Genomic DNA, 15,000 nt, shown 5'->3' with positions numbered 1-15,000 from the left:
CAAATGTAATATTTTATTACATACTGACTAATTTATCTTTATCTTTAGGGTTATGTAGTTTGCCCCTCTGAGAGAAGATTCCTCTTACTCTTCACTTTTCTAAAGAAGAATCGCAAGAAGAAAATCATGGTTTTTTTCTCTACATGCTTGTCTGTGAAGTATCACTATGAGCTTTTCAACTACATTGATCTACCTGTTCTGGCAATTCATGTGAGTAAAAAGGAAAAGCTTGTCAGTATTTTCTGCCCTTCGTTTCTGCTGGGATATGGTTCCATGCGTATCTTTTTTGTTGCTGGTATCCGGTCCAACTGTCATCATTCACGTTTGAACCAAGGTGATGAGTGTAGGGCAGATTATTCAAAACCATGAGAGAAATGTCAATGAGCTTGAACCTGGTCTGCCTAGCTACAGTGGTAGCATAGTTATCAAATAGTGATCAAGAGTGGACACTAGCCAATTTTCTCCCCTCTCTCTCCTCCATAGGCATTTAAAGATACTTGTGATAATGCTCATGCTGCCACTAGGATTAAATAATTTATTGCAAAGGAAGCACTGGCCTTGAGTTTCCTTTTATTCTGTGCAATTAAACAAACACAGGCTTAAACACCAGATTGGATTATTCAACTGTATGCATAGCATAGAACATGATTGTTGCATTTTGAATTGAACACCCCTGGTATGGGAATTGAATAATTTAAATTCTCTCTTGGTAGTATTGATTAATTTCTAGCTGAGTATAATTAAACATGGTTATGTTCTTGAGTTATCTATTGATTGTACTGTTGGGTACAGTGTTTTTGATTGGTTTCAAGAGGAAAATATCAATCAATTTTGAACCTTTACTTTTCCTGATATGTATTAATGATATAAATGTTGGTGTGCAGAAGACCATTTCCAACTTTGCATTATGAGATGTCTGATGCTGGAAGGTGACAGTTTATTACTCTGTTGTACTCCTGATAAGGAGTTACTGGGTTTTAAATAGCAATTGGGTAATGTTGTAGCATGAGTCTGGAGTGAGTGATTGGTGAGAGTAAAGGGTGCACTTTTTCCCTGCAATAGCCCTCACTTGTGAAATGTATTCCATATCCATAATATGCCCTAGGTGTGTTGCAAAGTCTAATTATCAGCCAGGCCTATAGGAGCTCCCTTGCACAGATGTTGAAGATAGTTTTCAAAGTGGTATGCTTAAGTTTTCACATGCTGTGCCTGCTGTTTTTGCCTAGTCTCCATTTGGGCCTGTCAGAGATGCTGAAAATGTCAGCACTTTTACAATGGTTTTTGTCAAAATTGTGTTGGCTTGGGAAAGAAATTCCCATTGATTCATGTAGATGTTGCAATTCTTTGAAAAGGGTTTTGAAAACATCCTTGATGCATTACTTTGCCCTCCTGTTAACTACTGCTGTATAGAAGCTCATGTTAGAGAGCTTGTTTTGGGAAAGTCTACTGGCAAGGGTACGGATGTGGCCTACACTACACAGCCAACTTACCTGTAACCAGTACCTTGATACTGGAATGTTGGCCTGAGAGCAGGCACAGATAGTAAAGCACCAATTCTGCAATTGTATTTGAAGGAATTTGTGGATACATGGCTGATGACATTTTTCTGGGGTTTTGAAGTCTCTGTGGTACATTGTCCATATCTACAAGGAGGGCATGTAACGACTTGACATTGCTGCCAGGTCTTGAGGTTTTTGTCATGAAACACATTATTTCTCAGATGGCTGATGCCTTCCTGAGCAGCAGTGTCAAGTTTTACTGTCCCTGTCTCCCCTCGCTGAAGGGAGGTTCTCGACGTGTGAAAACTGATCTACGATGTACATTGGCTTGCTAAGGATTTTAATCTTTATAGTAGAGCATACTGTTGCATGGAGGGAACAAGCTGGAAGAGGACCCTTGTCTTCCACATATTTAGCCTGAGCCCATTCACTCATGCCTGAGTGAAGGCATTGATGATATTTAAAGCTTGGTACCTGAATGTGTGTACTTACGAGTGCTGACCTTGGCCCTGGCCTGAAGGAGATATCAGTTGAACAGTTTTCTAGTTGTCTAGTGGGACAATTAATGGATTATGGACAAACGTTGTGGTGAGAAAGATAAAAACTTGATCAGATTAAATTGCTGACAATATGGAAACAGGCCCTTCAGCCCAACAAGTCCATACCGACTCTCCAAAGAGTAATGTACCGTGACCCATTTCCCATATTTACCTCTGACTATGGGCAATTTAGCATGACCAATTCATCTAATTTACATATCTTTGGATTGTGGGAGGAAACCCATGCAGACACTGGGAGAATGTGCAAACTCCACATAGACAGTCACCCAAGACAGGAATTGAACCTGGGTCCCTGGCGCTGTGAGGCAACAGTGCTAACCACTGAGCCGACATGCCACCCCCTGATGTGAGGTTCCAGCTTTGTTTTACCCCAGTTTGCAATAGTGTTTGATCTCTAATGGATCAGTTGGTGAAAATCGTGGATTGCATGTCATACAGCAAGCAGAAGATAGCAGCAGTTTCTCCAGTCAGCCAAATTAAGGATGCTCTGTAATCCCTCCCAGTTGGCAGAGTCAAGGCCTTTGTGCGATCCAAAAAGGCGAGGTATCAAGATAGCTGCTGCATATTTGATGTAAAGATCATGTCTACTGTGACTAATAGCTGGAATCCACACTGTGAATCTGGGAGCAGGTTTTAGCCACAAGGAGGGAGCAACTTGCAATTTTTGCACTGTAATCACCTCCTTTCTTAAGGTCTAGTGTCTCAGAGATAGTGTCTGAGATTCCCATGCAAATTCAGATGAGGGAGATGATGTCATGTATTCCTGCCAAGAGTGTTTCACCATTGTATTTTAGTATTTCATTGGGGTTCCATCTGTGGTGGTGGCCTTGTTGGTTCTCAACTGTGGACGTCTCCACTTCAGGCTAAGGTGGCATTCAGCTGGTTGGATTTAGCATCCTGTGGTGTAATGTCAAGGACATTTGCATCAATGACTGCATTTCAGTTGCGAAGACAATTGAACGCCACTTTCTACAAGCGCTAACTATCTTTTCATCGTTGATAAGAATCACTCTGTTCTCAGTTGGATGTATAGGGACTGAAACGTATAAACCACTTAATCCTAGGAGCCCACTGTCCTCCTTGTTTGTGGGTAAGTGTTGAAGTGCATTCCATATTGATCAGCCACTGTAAGATCAGCAAACGTTCACTGCTGCCAAGTGGGATGAAGGCTAAGAAGATAGCCAATCAGATATTCCTGCCTCATCAATGCTATTTTTAATTCCTGATGTCACATTTCAAGCTCTGGGCCTCCTTTACCACTGCTGGTATAATTAGCTCCGTCCATCCTGTTTCCATACAGGTTTTCACTTTGAAGCTGCTCTTCCTTTTCAGGCTGTTTTGATAATACACCTTTGTGTTGTTTCTCAAGCTTTGGCTTGAAGTAATAAATCTTGGCTTCTCTCTTCTGAAATACAGTGCTGCATCTGCTTTGAAGTACTGTTTCTATAAAACACTCAGTGTCTGGATTATGGGTTCAAATTATGTATATATTAATAATTACTGAAAAGAATTGTACAATTTGATCTACAAAATACTTGTAATGTCTAAATGCAAATCACTTCCCTTAATCGTTTCTCTGAATTGTCTTTGTTCAAAGGGAAAGCAAAAGCAAATAAAACGTACATCCACCTTCTTCCAGTTCTGTAATGCAGTTGGTGGAATACTGCTGTGTACAGATGTCGCTGCCAGAGGGCTGGATATTCCTGAAGTAGACTGGATTGTACAGTATGATCCCCCAGATGATCCAAAGGTAGGTATAATATCATTTTAAAGTGAGCATTAAATGTAAAAATACTAATTCTGATGTTTGTTACCAGTTTTCTCTCCAGCGTATTCCTAGATCAAACAGATTTAAGCCCATTGATTTGCTTCCAGTGTAAAGTACACTTAAGTGGATCTGAATGTTTCAATTAACATTTCTTGTAGGATATCTTGTTTGCCATGGAAGTGGCCTGATTTCTTTGTTAAAGGCAACATGCTTAACTTTCAACAGAGTTACGAATTAACAAGGCTTTGGAGTGACATTTAAGCTCGGTGTGGCCTTTTGAATTTCCCAATTAGAGATTAGAGAACTAGTTTTAATGAGAATTCAATAACTTGGGTGATCATTTATTTCCAAATTATCTATCAAACCGTATCCATTGCAAGCCCTGGAAAGTATTTATGCCGTACTTCTATCAAAATGAAATGTAAGTTCATTATGTACCGTCTTTTCATTATCCTACCAGGAATATATCCACCGCGTGGGCAGGACTGCAAGAGGAATTAATGCACAAGGGAATGCGTTACTTATTCTGAGAATGGAAGAACTGGGTTTCCTTCGTTATCTCAAACAGGCCAGGGTAATTATTTTTTCACAGGCATTGGGAATTATTTCCAAGTTCAGTTAACTAGTTAAAAATATTGATGTGAATTGAGTAATTCCTAACTTTTGCTTTGGTTTTGGAATTTTTTAAATAAAACTGAATACAATTTAAGAATTCTCTGCTCATAATGGATAATTTCTAAATTCTTTCATGATAATACCAAACTGCTCCTAATGAGCCAGTCACAGATGGAATTGCATTATCTTTTTTGGAAAGATTTAAACTCTGACTCGAATACAAGTTCCCTAAACTTGTAATCTCCGGTTTCATTTTGCTAGTTGCTGTCTCTGGTTTGATAGTGATAAAGTAAATTGTGGGAACAGGTGCAATCATAGAAACTTGAAAATTTTTATAGTTTTGCATTAATAATTGTTGTTAGAGATTTGTCTAAAACTAATTGGCTTTGTAATAGAAGGAAAGCTTATACACTCTTGGCATTGCAAAGCACGAAGTAACCAATAATGTACTATTTGAAGTTTAGTTCCAGTTTTAATGTGGAGATTAACTGTAGGCTCATCATAATGCATATGTTATAGATATTGAGTTTAGGGTGTAGGATTGCTCGCTGAGCTGTAGGTTTGATATCCAGACATTTCATTACCTGGCTAAGTAACATCATCAGTGGTGACCTTCATGTGAAGCGAAGCAGTTGTCTCCTGCTTTCTATTTATATCTTTCTCCTGGATAGGGTTCCTGGGGTTTGTGGTGATGTCATTTCCTGTTTGTTTTCTGAGGGGTTGATAAATGGTATCTAGATCTATGTGTTTGTTTATGGCATTGTGGTTGGAGTGCCAGGCCCCTAGGAATTCTCTGGCATGTCTTTGCTTAGCCTGTCCCAGGATAGATGTGTTGTCCCAGTCGAAATGATAGTGTTTTTTTTCATCCGTGTGTAGGACTACGAGGGAGAGAGGGTCGTGTCTTTTTGTGGCTAGCTGGTGTTTGTGTATTCTGGTGGCTAATTTTCTTCCTGTTTGTCCTATGTAGTGTTTGTGGCAGTCCTTGCATGGAATTTTGTAGATGACGTTGGTTTTGTCCATGGGTTGTATTGGGTCTTTTAAGTTTGTTAGTTTTTGTTTGAGAGTGTTGGTGGGTTTGTGTGCCGAGGGGTGGTTGGTGTTCCGGGTAGTGAGACTGTAGGTCTGAGGGGAGCTCCTGGTTTATGGATTTTTGGGACACCAACTTACAGACTGGCCAAAGAACTACACGCAAGACTGAAATACCTAGTAGAAGAGTCGCAGCACTCCATCCACTCCACCCAGAAATTCCTAAAAATCATCAAAAACACCAAAATAGAGGAAGATGAAACAAGGATCTCATTCGACGTAACAGCACTGTTCACCTCCATCAACATCAACCTGGCAAAGGAAACACATACCACACTTTTAGAAGAGACCATCACACACACCCCAACCACCATCATTCACATTACCAATGAAAACATTATGAAGTTAGTGGACCTGTGCCTCACCTTCAACAACATAATCTTCAAACAAACCAATGGCGCATCCATGGGATCTCCGCTATCAGGATTCCTAGCAGAAGCGGTAATGCAAAGACTAGAACAAACAGCCCTACCAACCATCAAACCAAAAATCTGGGTCCGCTACATAGATGACACCTTTGTCGTCATAAAACGAAACAAGATAGAAGAGACATTTAACATTATCAATAACACCCTCACTAGCATAAAGTTCACCAAGGAGGAAGAAACCGACAACAAACTCTCATTCCAGTCAAAAGAAAGGACAATGGAGAACTACAAACCTGCGTATGCAGAAAACCGACAAACACTGACCAAATACTTAACTACACCAGCAACCATCCCAACACACACAAATGAATCTGTATCAGAACACTATTCCAACGAGCCACCACACACTGCAGCACAGACAAACTTTGGAAAACAGGAGAATTGCCTATACAACGTATTCAAGAAGAACGGATACTCAAAAAATACAGTCCACAGATTCCTCAGGAACAAACCACGACAAGCAGACCAAACACAGCCAGAAACCCTAACCACCTTCCCATACATCAAAGAAGTCTCAGAAATGACCGCCAGACTACTAAGATCCCTCGGAATCCTAGTCGCACACAAACCCACCAACACTCTCAAACAAAAACTAACAAACTTAAAAGACCCAGTACAACCCATGGACAAAACCAACGTCATCTACAAAATTCCATGCAAGGACTGCCACAAACACTACATAGGACAAACAGGAAGAAAGTTAGCCACCAGGATACATGAACACCAGCCAGCCACAAAAAGACACGACCCTCTCTCCCTCGTAGCCCTACACACTGATGAAAAAAAACTACCATTTCGACTGGGACAACACATCTATCCTGGGACAGGCTAAGCAAAGACATGCCAGAGAATTCCTCGGGGCCTGGCACTCCAGCCACAACGCCATAAACAAACACACAGATCTAGATACCATTTATCAACCCCTCAGAAAACGAACAAGAAATGACATCACCACAAACCCCAGGAACCCCATCCAGGAGAAAGATATAAATAGAAAGCAGGAGACAACAGCTTCGCTTCACTTGGAGGTCGCCAATCATGATGTTACCTAGCCAGGTAATGAAATGTCTGGATATCAAACCTACAGCTCAGTGAGCAAACCTACACCGTAAACCTCAACCTGAGCTACAAACCTTCACAAACGTTGCATTTTTGAGTTATCTTCTGATTTGTTGGCACAATATATATCACATCTCCTGGTCAGACATAGGCGTTTGCAATCACTTGAGCCTGATTGAAGTTTTCACTTTATTTGAAGTCTTATTAATGTCAATGTTAAATTTTATTTTGATAGGTACCATTGAATGAATTTGAGTTTTCTTGGAGCAAGATTGCAAATGTACAAGTTCAGGTAAAATTGCATGTCTACATTATAACAGTGATTTTAAAATATTTTTCGGGACAAATCTTTGGATTCAAAAATGAGGTTCGCTGGTTTCTCTGAGAACCTGCCAATTCCATGCATACAATGAAGCTACCGTGCAAAGTGATGAAATTTATATTTTAGGCCTTGAATTGGATTTGTTTAAAATCCCATGATAGTAAAAGCTAGGACTGAGTCAGAAAAAGATGTTTCAAAAGGAAAACCTCAGTGCAATAGTGAATTTGGGAATAGTTTAGTCGCATGACTGATTGGCAATCCTGCAATGCAATAGCTCTGGAGGCAAATACAAATGACATCAATTCTGGAGCAATTGTGTGCTTTTGAAAATATAATTTGTTCAGGAATCCTTTCTGGGATGTATTATTTTTGTGGCAAATACTGAAGCAACAACTTGCAGTAATATACAAGAGAGTTTCTGGAGAGGAATAGTTATCAAATAACTGCTGCGTCAACTTCGGCAGCTGGCTACAGAATGGTATTTAGTGGGATCTGACTGCGGGTGTGCCCCAGGAACTATGTGGATGAGAAAAACATTTATAATAGAAATCGAACATTTGCGACATGTAATTGATCAGCAGCCATCTTCAGCCACTTGTAAACTGCAGTGTTTAGATATGTTAATAACATTGCCTAACAACATTAGTTTCCCCATTTGCTGCAAAGTTCAGTTGCTCTTATTTAAAGTTGCTCTGTAGGGCATAATCACCTTTTATAGAACCATACCGCAAAGTACTCGATCACTGTGTTTACTTGAATAAAACACACAATTGTCTGTTTTCTCTCCAAGGCATATTTTAATTTCTGTTTAATACTGCAAATGGATTTATCTGGTGTGTTCACTCTGGCCGCTGAACACCAAGCAGCAATTGTGTCCACTATTCATTCTCATCTGTACGCATTAAACATGGGGACAATCATTTTAGGTTCACTTTATCATCCTTTCAGTAAAACAGAAATCGAGTGATGAGGAAAGTTTGCGCTCAGTGTTTTTCATTCTCCTCCCCGTCCCTCTGGTTACATCTATGTTAGAAGTGTCTTTCCGAAAGCTATATAATGAATCATGATCAGTTCAATTTGTAAACCTCAGAAATCGGGTATTACAGTAGTTGATCTCAGATTCCTAGTGATTGAAACTAATGTAAAAGGAACGACACAATCTAAATATGTTTTTGTTCTTATTTCAGCTTGAAAAGTTAGTTGAACAAAATTATTACTTGCACAGATCAGCACAGGAAGCGTACAAGTCTTACATCCGTGCCTATGCTTCTCATTCTCTTAAAGACATATACAGTGTCAGAACCCTGGATCTGCCCAAAGTAGCTCTTTCATTTGGCTTCAAAGTGCCACCATTTGTTGATCTTAGTATCCTTTTAAAAGTGGTTTCCTTTATTTATTTCTAGATTGAAGTAGGTTATATATAATCATATTGACAGCCTTCAAAATAAATTGCTCTTTGTTTTTTCTAATCATTTCTTTGACCATCTTGATTTAAGCAGTGTAAATGAAAGCCATTTCAAATGAAAGCATTATATTTGAAAGAAGGTGTGTGTGTGTGTGTGTGTGTGTGTGTGTGTGTGTGTGTGTGTGTGTGTGTGTGTGTATATATATATAAGAAAATGGTTAAGGTGCCATTGTGGGTGTTTCTTGTAGTTTGAAATCTAATTTTGATAACAAGCATAAAGTGAAGGGGTGCTTTGAGATGTTAATGAATTGTTGGTATCTACATCAGTTTGTCCCAAAGTTGTCATTTCTTTTAAAATGAAATTAGATGGTTTAATTTAATTAGATGGTTGATTTTTCTTTCAAATAATGCAAAGTAAATTGGAATACTGTTCCAAAATGGCAAGCTCTTAAATACTCTAGTGAATTTTGTACTTAAATGTTGACCCAAGAACAGTTAAAACAGAATTTCTAATTGGCAAGGAGCTTAAATGTTTATCATGACCATAATTGTTTTTTTTTAAATCATCCATTTAGTTGTTGATTTTACGTAACTCTAAATTTATATCCTCTTCCTGCTCTGCCTCCTTGTTCTCCCAATAGTTATTTTACTGTTTGCAGTCTTGGACTTGGGGTATTTGTTAATGAATCAAGCCTATTCTTACCAGCAATTTATAGAGTTACATAATGACTACAGTACAGAAAAAGGTTGTGTACAGGGTTCTGTTGGCATTTATGCTCCACATAAGGTTTCTTTCTTTGCCTGGATGTCTAGCCCTGTTATAATACCCTATTCCTTTTTGCCAATCCAAATGTGGCTTCCTTTTAAGTGTGTCCACAATATTCACTTCCGCTGCTACTCGTGGGATTAATTGATATGAATATACATTTAAGCGAAACTGCTTGTCGGTTGGAAGGATTGGAGTATGTAGCCATTTTGCCACCTTGTCCAAAAACATTAAGCCACTCAAACCAAATCTTTACCTTATGTATACTCTGCTCTTGTCTTATCCTTATGGCTATTTTTTTATAATTCTTTAGATCCCCTCTCAGATTTTTTAAACTGATTAAAAATGTATATTTTTTTCACATTCATGCAGTTTATATTTTAATGATTTGGAACAATAAACAAAATGACTGTTTGTTTGAGAGATGATCTGGCCATTTTTCTGAAAAAGGACAAGGGAAGATAATAAAATGTCAAATGTAAGTTAAACTATGTCTCTCCAGCCTATTTAACTTTTTTAAAAATTTTTGTTAGACATGTTTAACGGTATTTCATGTCTGAATTTTGTTATTAGTTTGCAAATGGTACTCAGTGTATTTCTTCCTAATCATTTCAGCTATAATTTGAACTTTTTCTTTCTGACGTAGTTTTTCCTTAACCAGAATTCTCTAGATATAAATGCAAGCAGAGGGGCGAAACTGAAGAAGAGAGGTGGTGGAGGTGGATTTGGGTACCAGAAGGCCAAAAATGTCCGTAAAGCAAAGATCTTCAAGCAAGTTGGCAGGAGTAAAGCAGACAAAAGGCAGTTTTCTCGTTAAATAGCCCAACACAACTGCAATTTTATTTATCCTTTTTAATGCCAGAGCATTGGGATTTTCTTCTACAATAAATACCTCTGATTAAGCAGCATTGGCAACTTCAGACAGTACTGATTTAAAGCAGTCAGTAACTGATTCAGTCACACTTCTACTCATGTAAAACTATATTGTCTTTACACATGATCTTTTATAGAATTTGCTACTTAAACGCATTTAGTTTGAACATAAAACCCTGATTTATAAATCAATCTGTAAATTGTGACAATGTTAGAGTACATTGAGTAATATTAAGGATCACATTGCCATGTCTTGGGTTCAGCAAAGCATTTCCCATTGAACTGATTTTTTTTTTAAGATACTTAGCAGGACCAGGGATATTGATAGTGATGTTGAATATATAGTCTAGAAATGTAAAAATTTTCACTTTTGCTGACTATAATAAACCATTCCATGTTTGGCTAATCTACACAAAGGTCAGTCCAATGCCATCCAAAGGAGGAAAAGCCAGAAGGAGCATAACATGTTCAGTGCTCTACGAGTTCAAGCTGACTATAAAGCTTTGTTGATTAGTAGTCCCTTTTTTAATGTCATTTACAAATGTACATTTATCTTTTCCATAGTTGGTATTCTAAATCCATCTTTCGGGAGGCATTTTGCTGTGTTAATATTGCATCACTTTCAAAATAGCATAGGTTTTATTTTAAGCATCTAGTCTTAACCTCAGCTACTCTTAGACCATAAGCATACAGGAACAGAAGTTGGTCATTTAAACCTTTCAGTCAGTTTTACCATTCAATAAGATCATGCCTCATCTGATTGTGGTCTCAGTTCTACTTTCCTATCTACACCCTATAACCATCAATTCTCTTTTCCTATGTTTATACTAAAGCCATAATAAATTCCTAATGTCGCAAGTTCATCCCAACCGCACAACTATATACATTATTTCCAATGAGAATTGTTCTCGGGCCATATGTTCGTTTATACTGAATTGTGTACAGTTATAAACAACTTTACTGGTTTTGTTAATACAGAGGAAGATGACTAACCAGTGCCATGGACTGATTTTTGTTACTTTTTTTTTGCATAGTGCTTTTGTTGATATGTTTAATGATATCGTTACACTCACTTCATGTGGTGACTGTACTACATTCTATTGTTGTTTTGTTAGGAGAAATAAATCCTAGTAGGTAGCAAATAAAAACACTCAATCCAGAACCTGACATAGACATGCTATACACTTACTATAAGGTTAAACTTTTAATAGGAAGTTGTGCTGGAAATTGAACAATCAAGGTTGAGTAGGTCCACAGTAGGAATGCAAGCCTATTAATGCTAGACGACAAGTGACTTTGAGTGACTTTAAATGCCCTTCTACTCGCGCCATATTTCCAGCAATGTTCGTCAAGTTTATGTGCAGACCTTAGTACTGATGGCAACAGCTATCCTAGTGGCAATGGGAGGTAGTAGTGAGATTTTTGCAACTATCTTTAATTCAAATTTCAGGTATTTCATTGTTTTAAGTTTTCATGCTCAGTGTTGTCTTTCAGAAAATGTGCTGCCATGAGAAAATGATTTACTAACCAAAACCTAGTTAACAAATATTTGAATTACTGCTCAAGTTCTTGTCCACGAGCATGCTTAGAGCTAGTCTTGGGAATTAAGCTCAAAAACGATATTCGGTCAGTAAAAAGATTTTTGAACATTTGGATATAACTGAAAAAGCCTAGAATTCTTAGCATCAGAAGCTATCATGTTATTTCTATTATTATTATTAATGAATAAATACAAGAAATATAAAGCAATAAATTCTCACTTTGAATGTACCTACTTAATAAATTTCTGTTGTACAATCTTGCCAGAAATGGGAAAGGTGTCATTGACCCAATTCAGCTATTTCTGGCCAGTTATGGAGCCTTTTTCTACTTATAGTGGCATCTCCCAGGAATTAGTGTTCTCCTGCTAAAAGGTCATTCATGGGAGGGCCTCCTTTTTGAGTAGTATTTGATTCATAGATAGGTTCCCTGTGGGAACTACACAAGCTTCCTTGAACACAGTCATGAGAGCCTGACTGATTCCAGCATCCTTCTGTACCTACTGACCTGAGCTTGAACATGTTAGTTACATGTGCAGCCTCATCCATTAGATGCAACTACAACAGTGGCCTGTGCTGACCACAAAATCTCTCCCAACCTATGTTCAACTCCAGTTGCAAGACCTTGGTAGTCATCTTAAAATGCAGTTTACAGCCTTTCATTTTTGGAAAGCTTCATAACCTCCCAATACTTTTTGGGATCTCTAAATCTTGAACACAAGTGCATTAAAATATGAAAGAAAGTGACCAGTTTAATCACTTTAAATGTTCCAGTTGATGCATCTAAAAAAAGTCTCTGGATCTCAAACTAACAAATCTGTTTTTTTTGGATGGGTAGCTGATCAACTATTAATCTAACCATATATCTTCTGCTGCTGTTCAAGATGTTGCCAGGGTTGGAGGATCTGAGCTACAGGGAGAGGCTGAACAGGCTGAGGCTGTTTTCCCTGGAGTGTCGGAAGCTGAAGGGTGACCTTATCGAGGTTTACAAAATTATGAGGGGCATGGATAGGATAAATAGGCAAAGTCTTTTCCCTGGGGTTGGGGACTCCAGAACTAGAGGGCATAGGTTTAAGGTGAGAGGGGAAAGATATATAAAAGAGACCTACAAGGCAACTTCACACAGAAGGATGTACACGTATGGAATGAGCTGCCAGAGGATTTGGTGGAGGCTGGTACAATTGCAACATTTAAGAGGCATTTGGATGGATGTATGAATAGGAAGGGTTTGGAGGGATATGGACCGGGTGCTGGCAGGTGGGACGAGATTAGGTTGGGATATCTGGTCGGCATGGACAAGTTGGACCAAAGGGTCTGTTTCCATTCTGTACATCTCTATGACTGTATGGTCATTGGTTTGGAAACTACTGCCTGAGGACCTTTAGTGAATTTCTGTGGTTTATCTTTATAAATGGAATGCACTGCTGCTACTGAGTGTTGGTGGTAGAGTGAGTGGATGTGGGACAAACAAGTGGGTTGCTCTGTCCTGGATGATTTCATGAATGTTATTAGAGCTGCACTCGTCCAGGTATGTAGAGTGCATTTCATCATACTTCTGACGTGTGCCTTGTAATTGGTGGATAGACTTTGTGGAATTAGGAAGTGAGTTTCTTGCCTAGCCTCTGACTTGCTGTTTTAGCCACTATTTTTATGGTGAGTTCAGTTGAGTTTCTGGCCAATGATAACCCTCAGGATGTTGATTGTGTGAAATTCAGTGATGATAACACAGTTATTGTCAAGAGGCAATGGTTAGATTGTATCTTACTGGAGATGGTCACTGCCTGGCATGTGGGTAGTGGAAATATGACTTGCCTCTTGTCTAGGTCTTGTTGCATGTGAACATAGACTGCTTCATTTTTTGAGAAGTTACAATTGGTACTGAATATTGTGCAATCATCAGTAAATATTCCTACTTCTGACCTGATGGTGGAAGCTGAAATGGCTGGGCCTAGGACACTGTCTTGAAGAACTCATACTGAGATGCCCTTACACTGAGATGACTGAGCTCCAACAATTGCAACTGTCTGCTTATGTTGTTTGGCATGTGAGTAGCCCATTTGGTAGTTTCACCAGTTAACACCTCATTTTTCATATGGTCCTGGCATGCCCTTATACACTCTGTGCTGAGCCAGGGTTAATCCTCAGGCTTGATGGTAAGATATACTGGGCCATGAGGTTGAAAATGGTGGAGGTGTACAATTCTGCTATTGATAGCCAAGTATATCATGGATGCCCAGTCTTGAGTTGCCAGATTCGTTCAAGGTCTGTCCGATTTAGCACAATGATACTGCCACTTAACACAATGGAAGGTATTCTTACTGTGACAGCAAGACTTATCTCCACAAGGTGGTCACTCTTTCTGATACTGTCATGGACAGATTCATCTGCAACCAACAGATTGGTAAGGACGAGGTCAAGTATGTTTCTACATTGTTGGTTCCTTCACTTGCTGCAGACTGAGTCTAATTGTCCTTTTGGACCCAACCAGCTTGATCAGTAGTGTTGCATTGAAATCCTCCACTCGGAGTACATTTTGCGCTCTTGCCATTTTCAGTGCTTCCTCTAGGTATTGTTCAACATGGAGGAATGCTGATTCATCAAATGAGGGAGTATGGTATGTGGTAATCAACAGGACCTTTCCTTACCCAAGCTTAACCTGAAACCATGAGACCTGGTCATTCTTTCTTGACTGAATACTACTGTGCTGCCATCTCCGCTAGTGGGCAGGACATGTCCAGGGGTGGTGATGGTAGCATCTGGAATGTTGTACGGTGTGATTCTGAATTTGTGACTGTGAAGCTGCTGCTTGACTAGTCAGAGACCGCTCTCCCAATTTTGGCAGTAGTTCCAAGATATTATTAATACTGTGGAATTTGCAGGGTCAACAGAGCTGTTTGTGCCATTCAGCTCTAGTGCTTGGGTTAATACTAAGTGATTTGTCCAGTTTTGTTTTCTTGTTGAGACTTCGTAATGATTGATGCCTCTGCGTGGCTTGGTAATGCACAGCAGACGGCAGTTGAGAGTCAACTGCATTGCTATTTGTCTGGTGTCACATATAGATTGTTACAATATATGACATAT

At 39.0% G+C, this 15,000-nt stretch overlaps 1 protein-coding gene across 1 annotated transcript in view; it reads left to right on the top strand.

Annotated features, from left to right (window-relative positions):
• ddx18 (DEAD (Asp-Glu-Ala-Asp) box polypeptide 18) overlaps positions 1–11,379 on the top strand; it is a 42,973-nt gene extending 31,594 nt beyond the window's left edge. Inside the window, exons 9-14 of the mRNA XM_072579620.1 lie at positions 49–210; positions 3,657–3,809; positions 4,288–4,401; positions 7,251–7,307; positions 8,525–8,702; positions 10,180–11,379. Of these exons, the coding sequence (XP_072435721.1) occupies positions 49–210; positions 3,657–3,809; positions 4,288–4,401; positions 7,251–7,307; positions 8,525–8,702; positions 10,180–10,325 (810 nt within the window). The 3' untranslated portion in view covers positions 10,326–11,379. The remainder of the gene's footprint in view (positions 1–48; positions 211–3,656; positions 3,810–4,287; positions 4,402–7,250; positions 7,308–8,524; positions 8,703–10,179) is intronic.
• The last annotated feature ends 3,621 nt before the right edge of the window (positions 11,380–15,000 follow it).

The sequence above is a fragment of the Chiloscyllium punctatum genome, chromosome 10 (genome assembly GCF_047496795.1).
Source record: "Chiloscyllium punctatum isolate Juve2018m chromosome 10, sChiPun1.3, whole genome shotgun sequence".
NCBI classification, from domain to species: domain Eukaryota; kingdom Metazoa; phylum Chordata; class Chondrichthyes; order Orectolobiformes; family Hemiscylliidae; genus Chiloscyllium; species Chiloscyllium punctatum.
The sequence above is the reverse complement of the archived record's forward strand: the minus strand, read 5'-3'. Positions and strand labels throughout refer to the sequence as shown.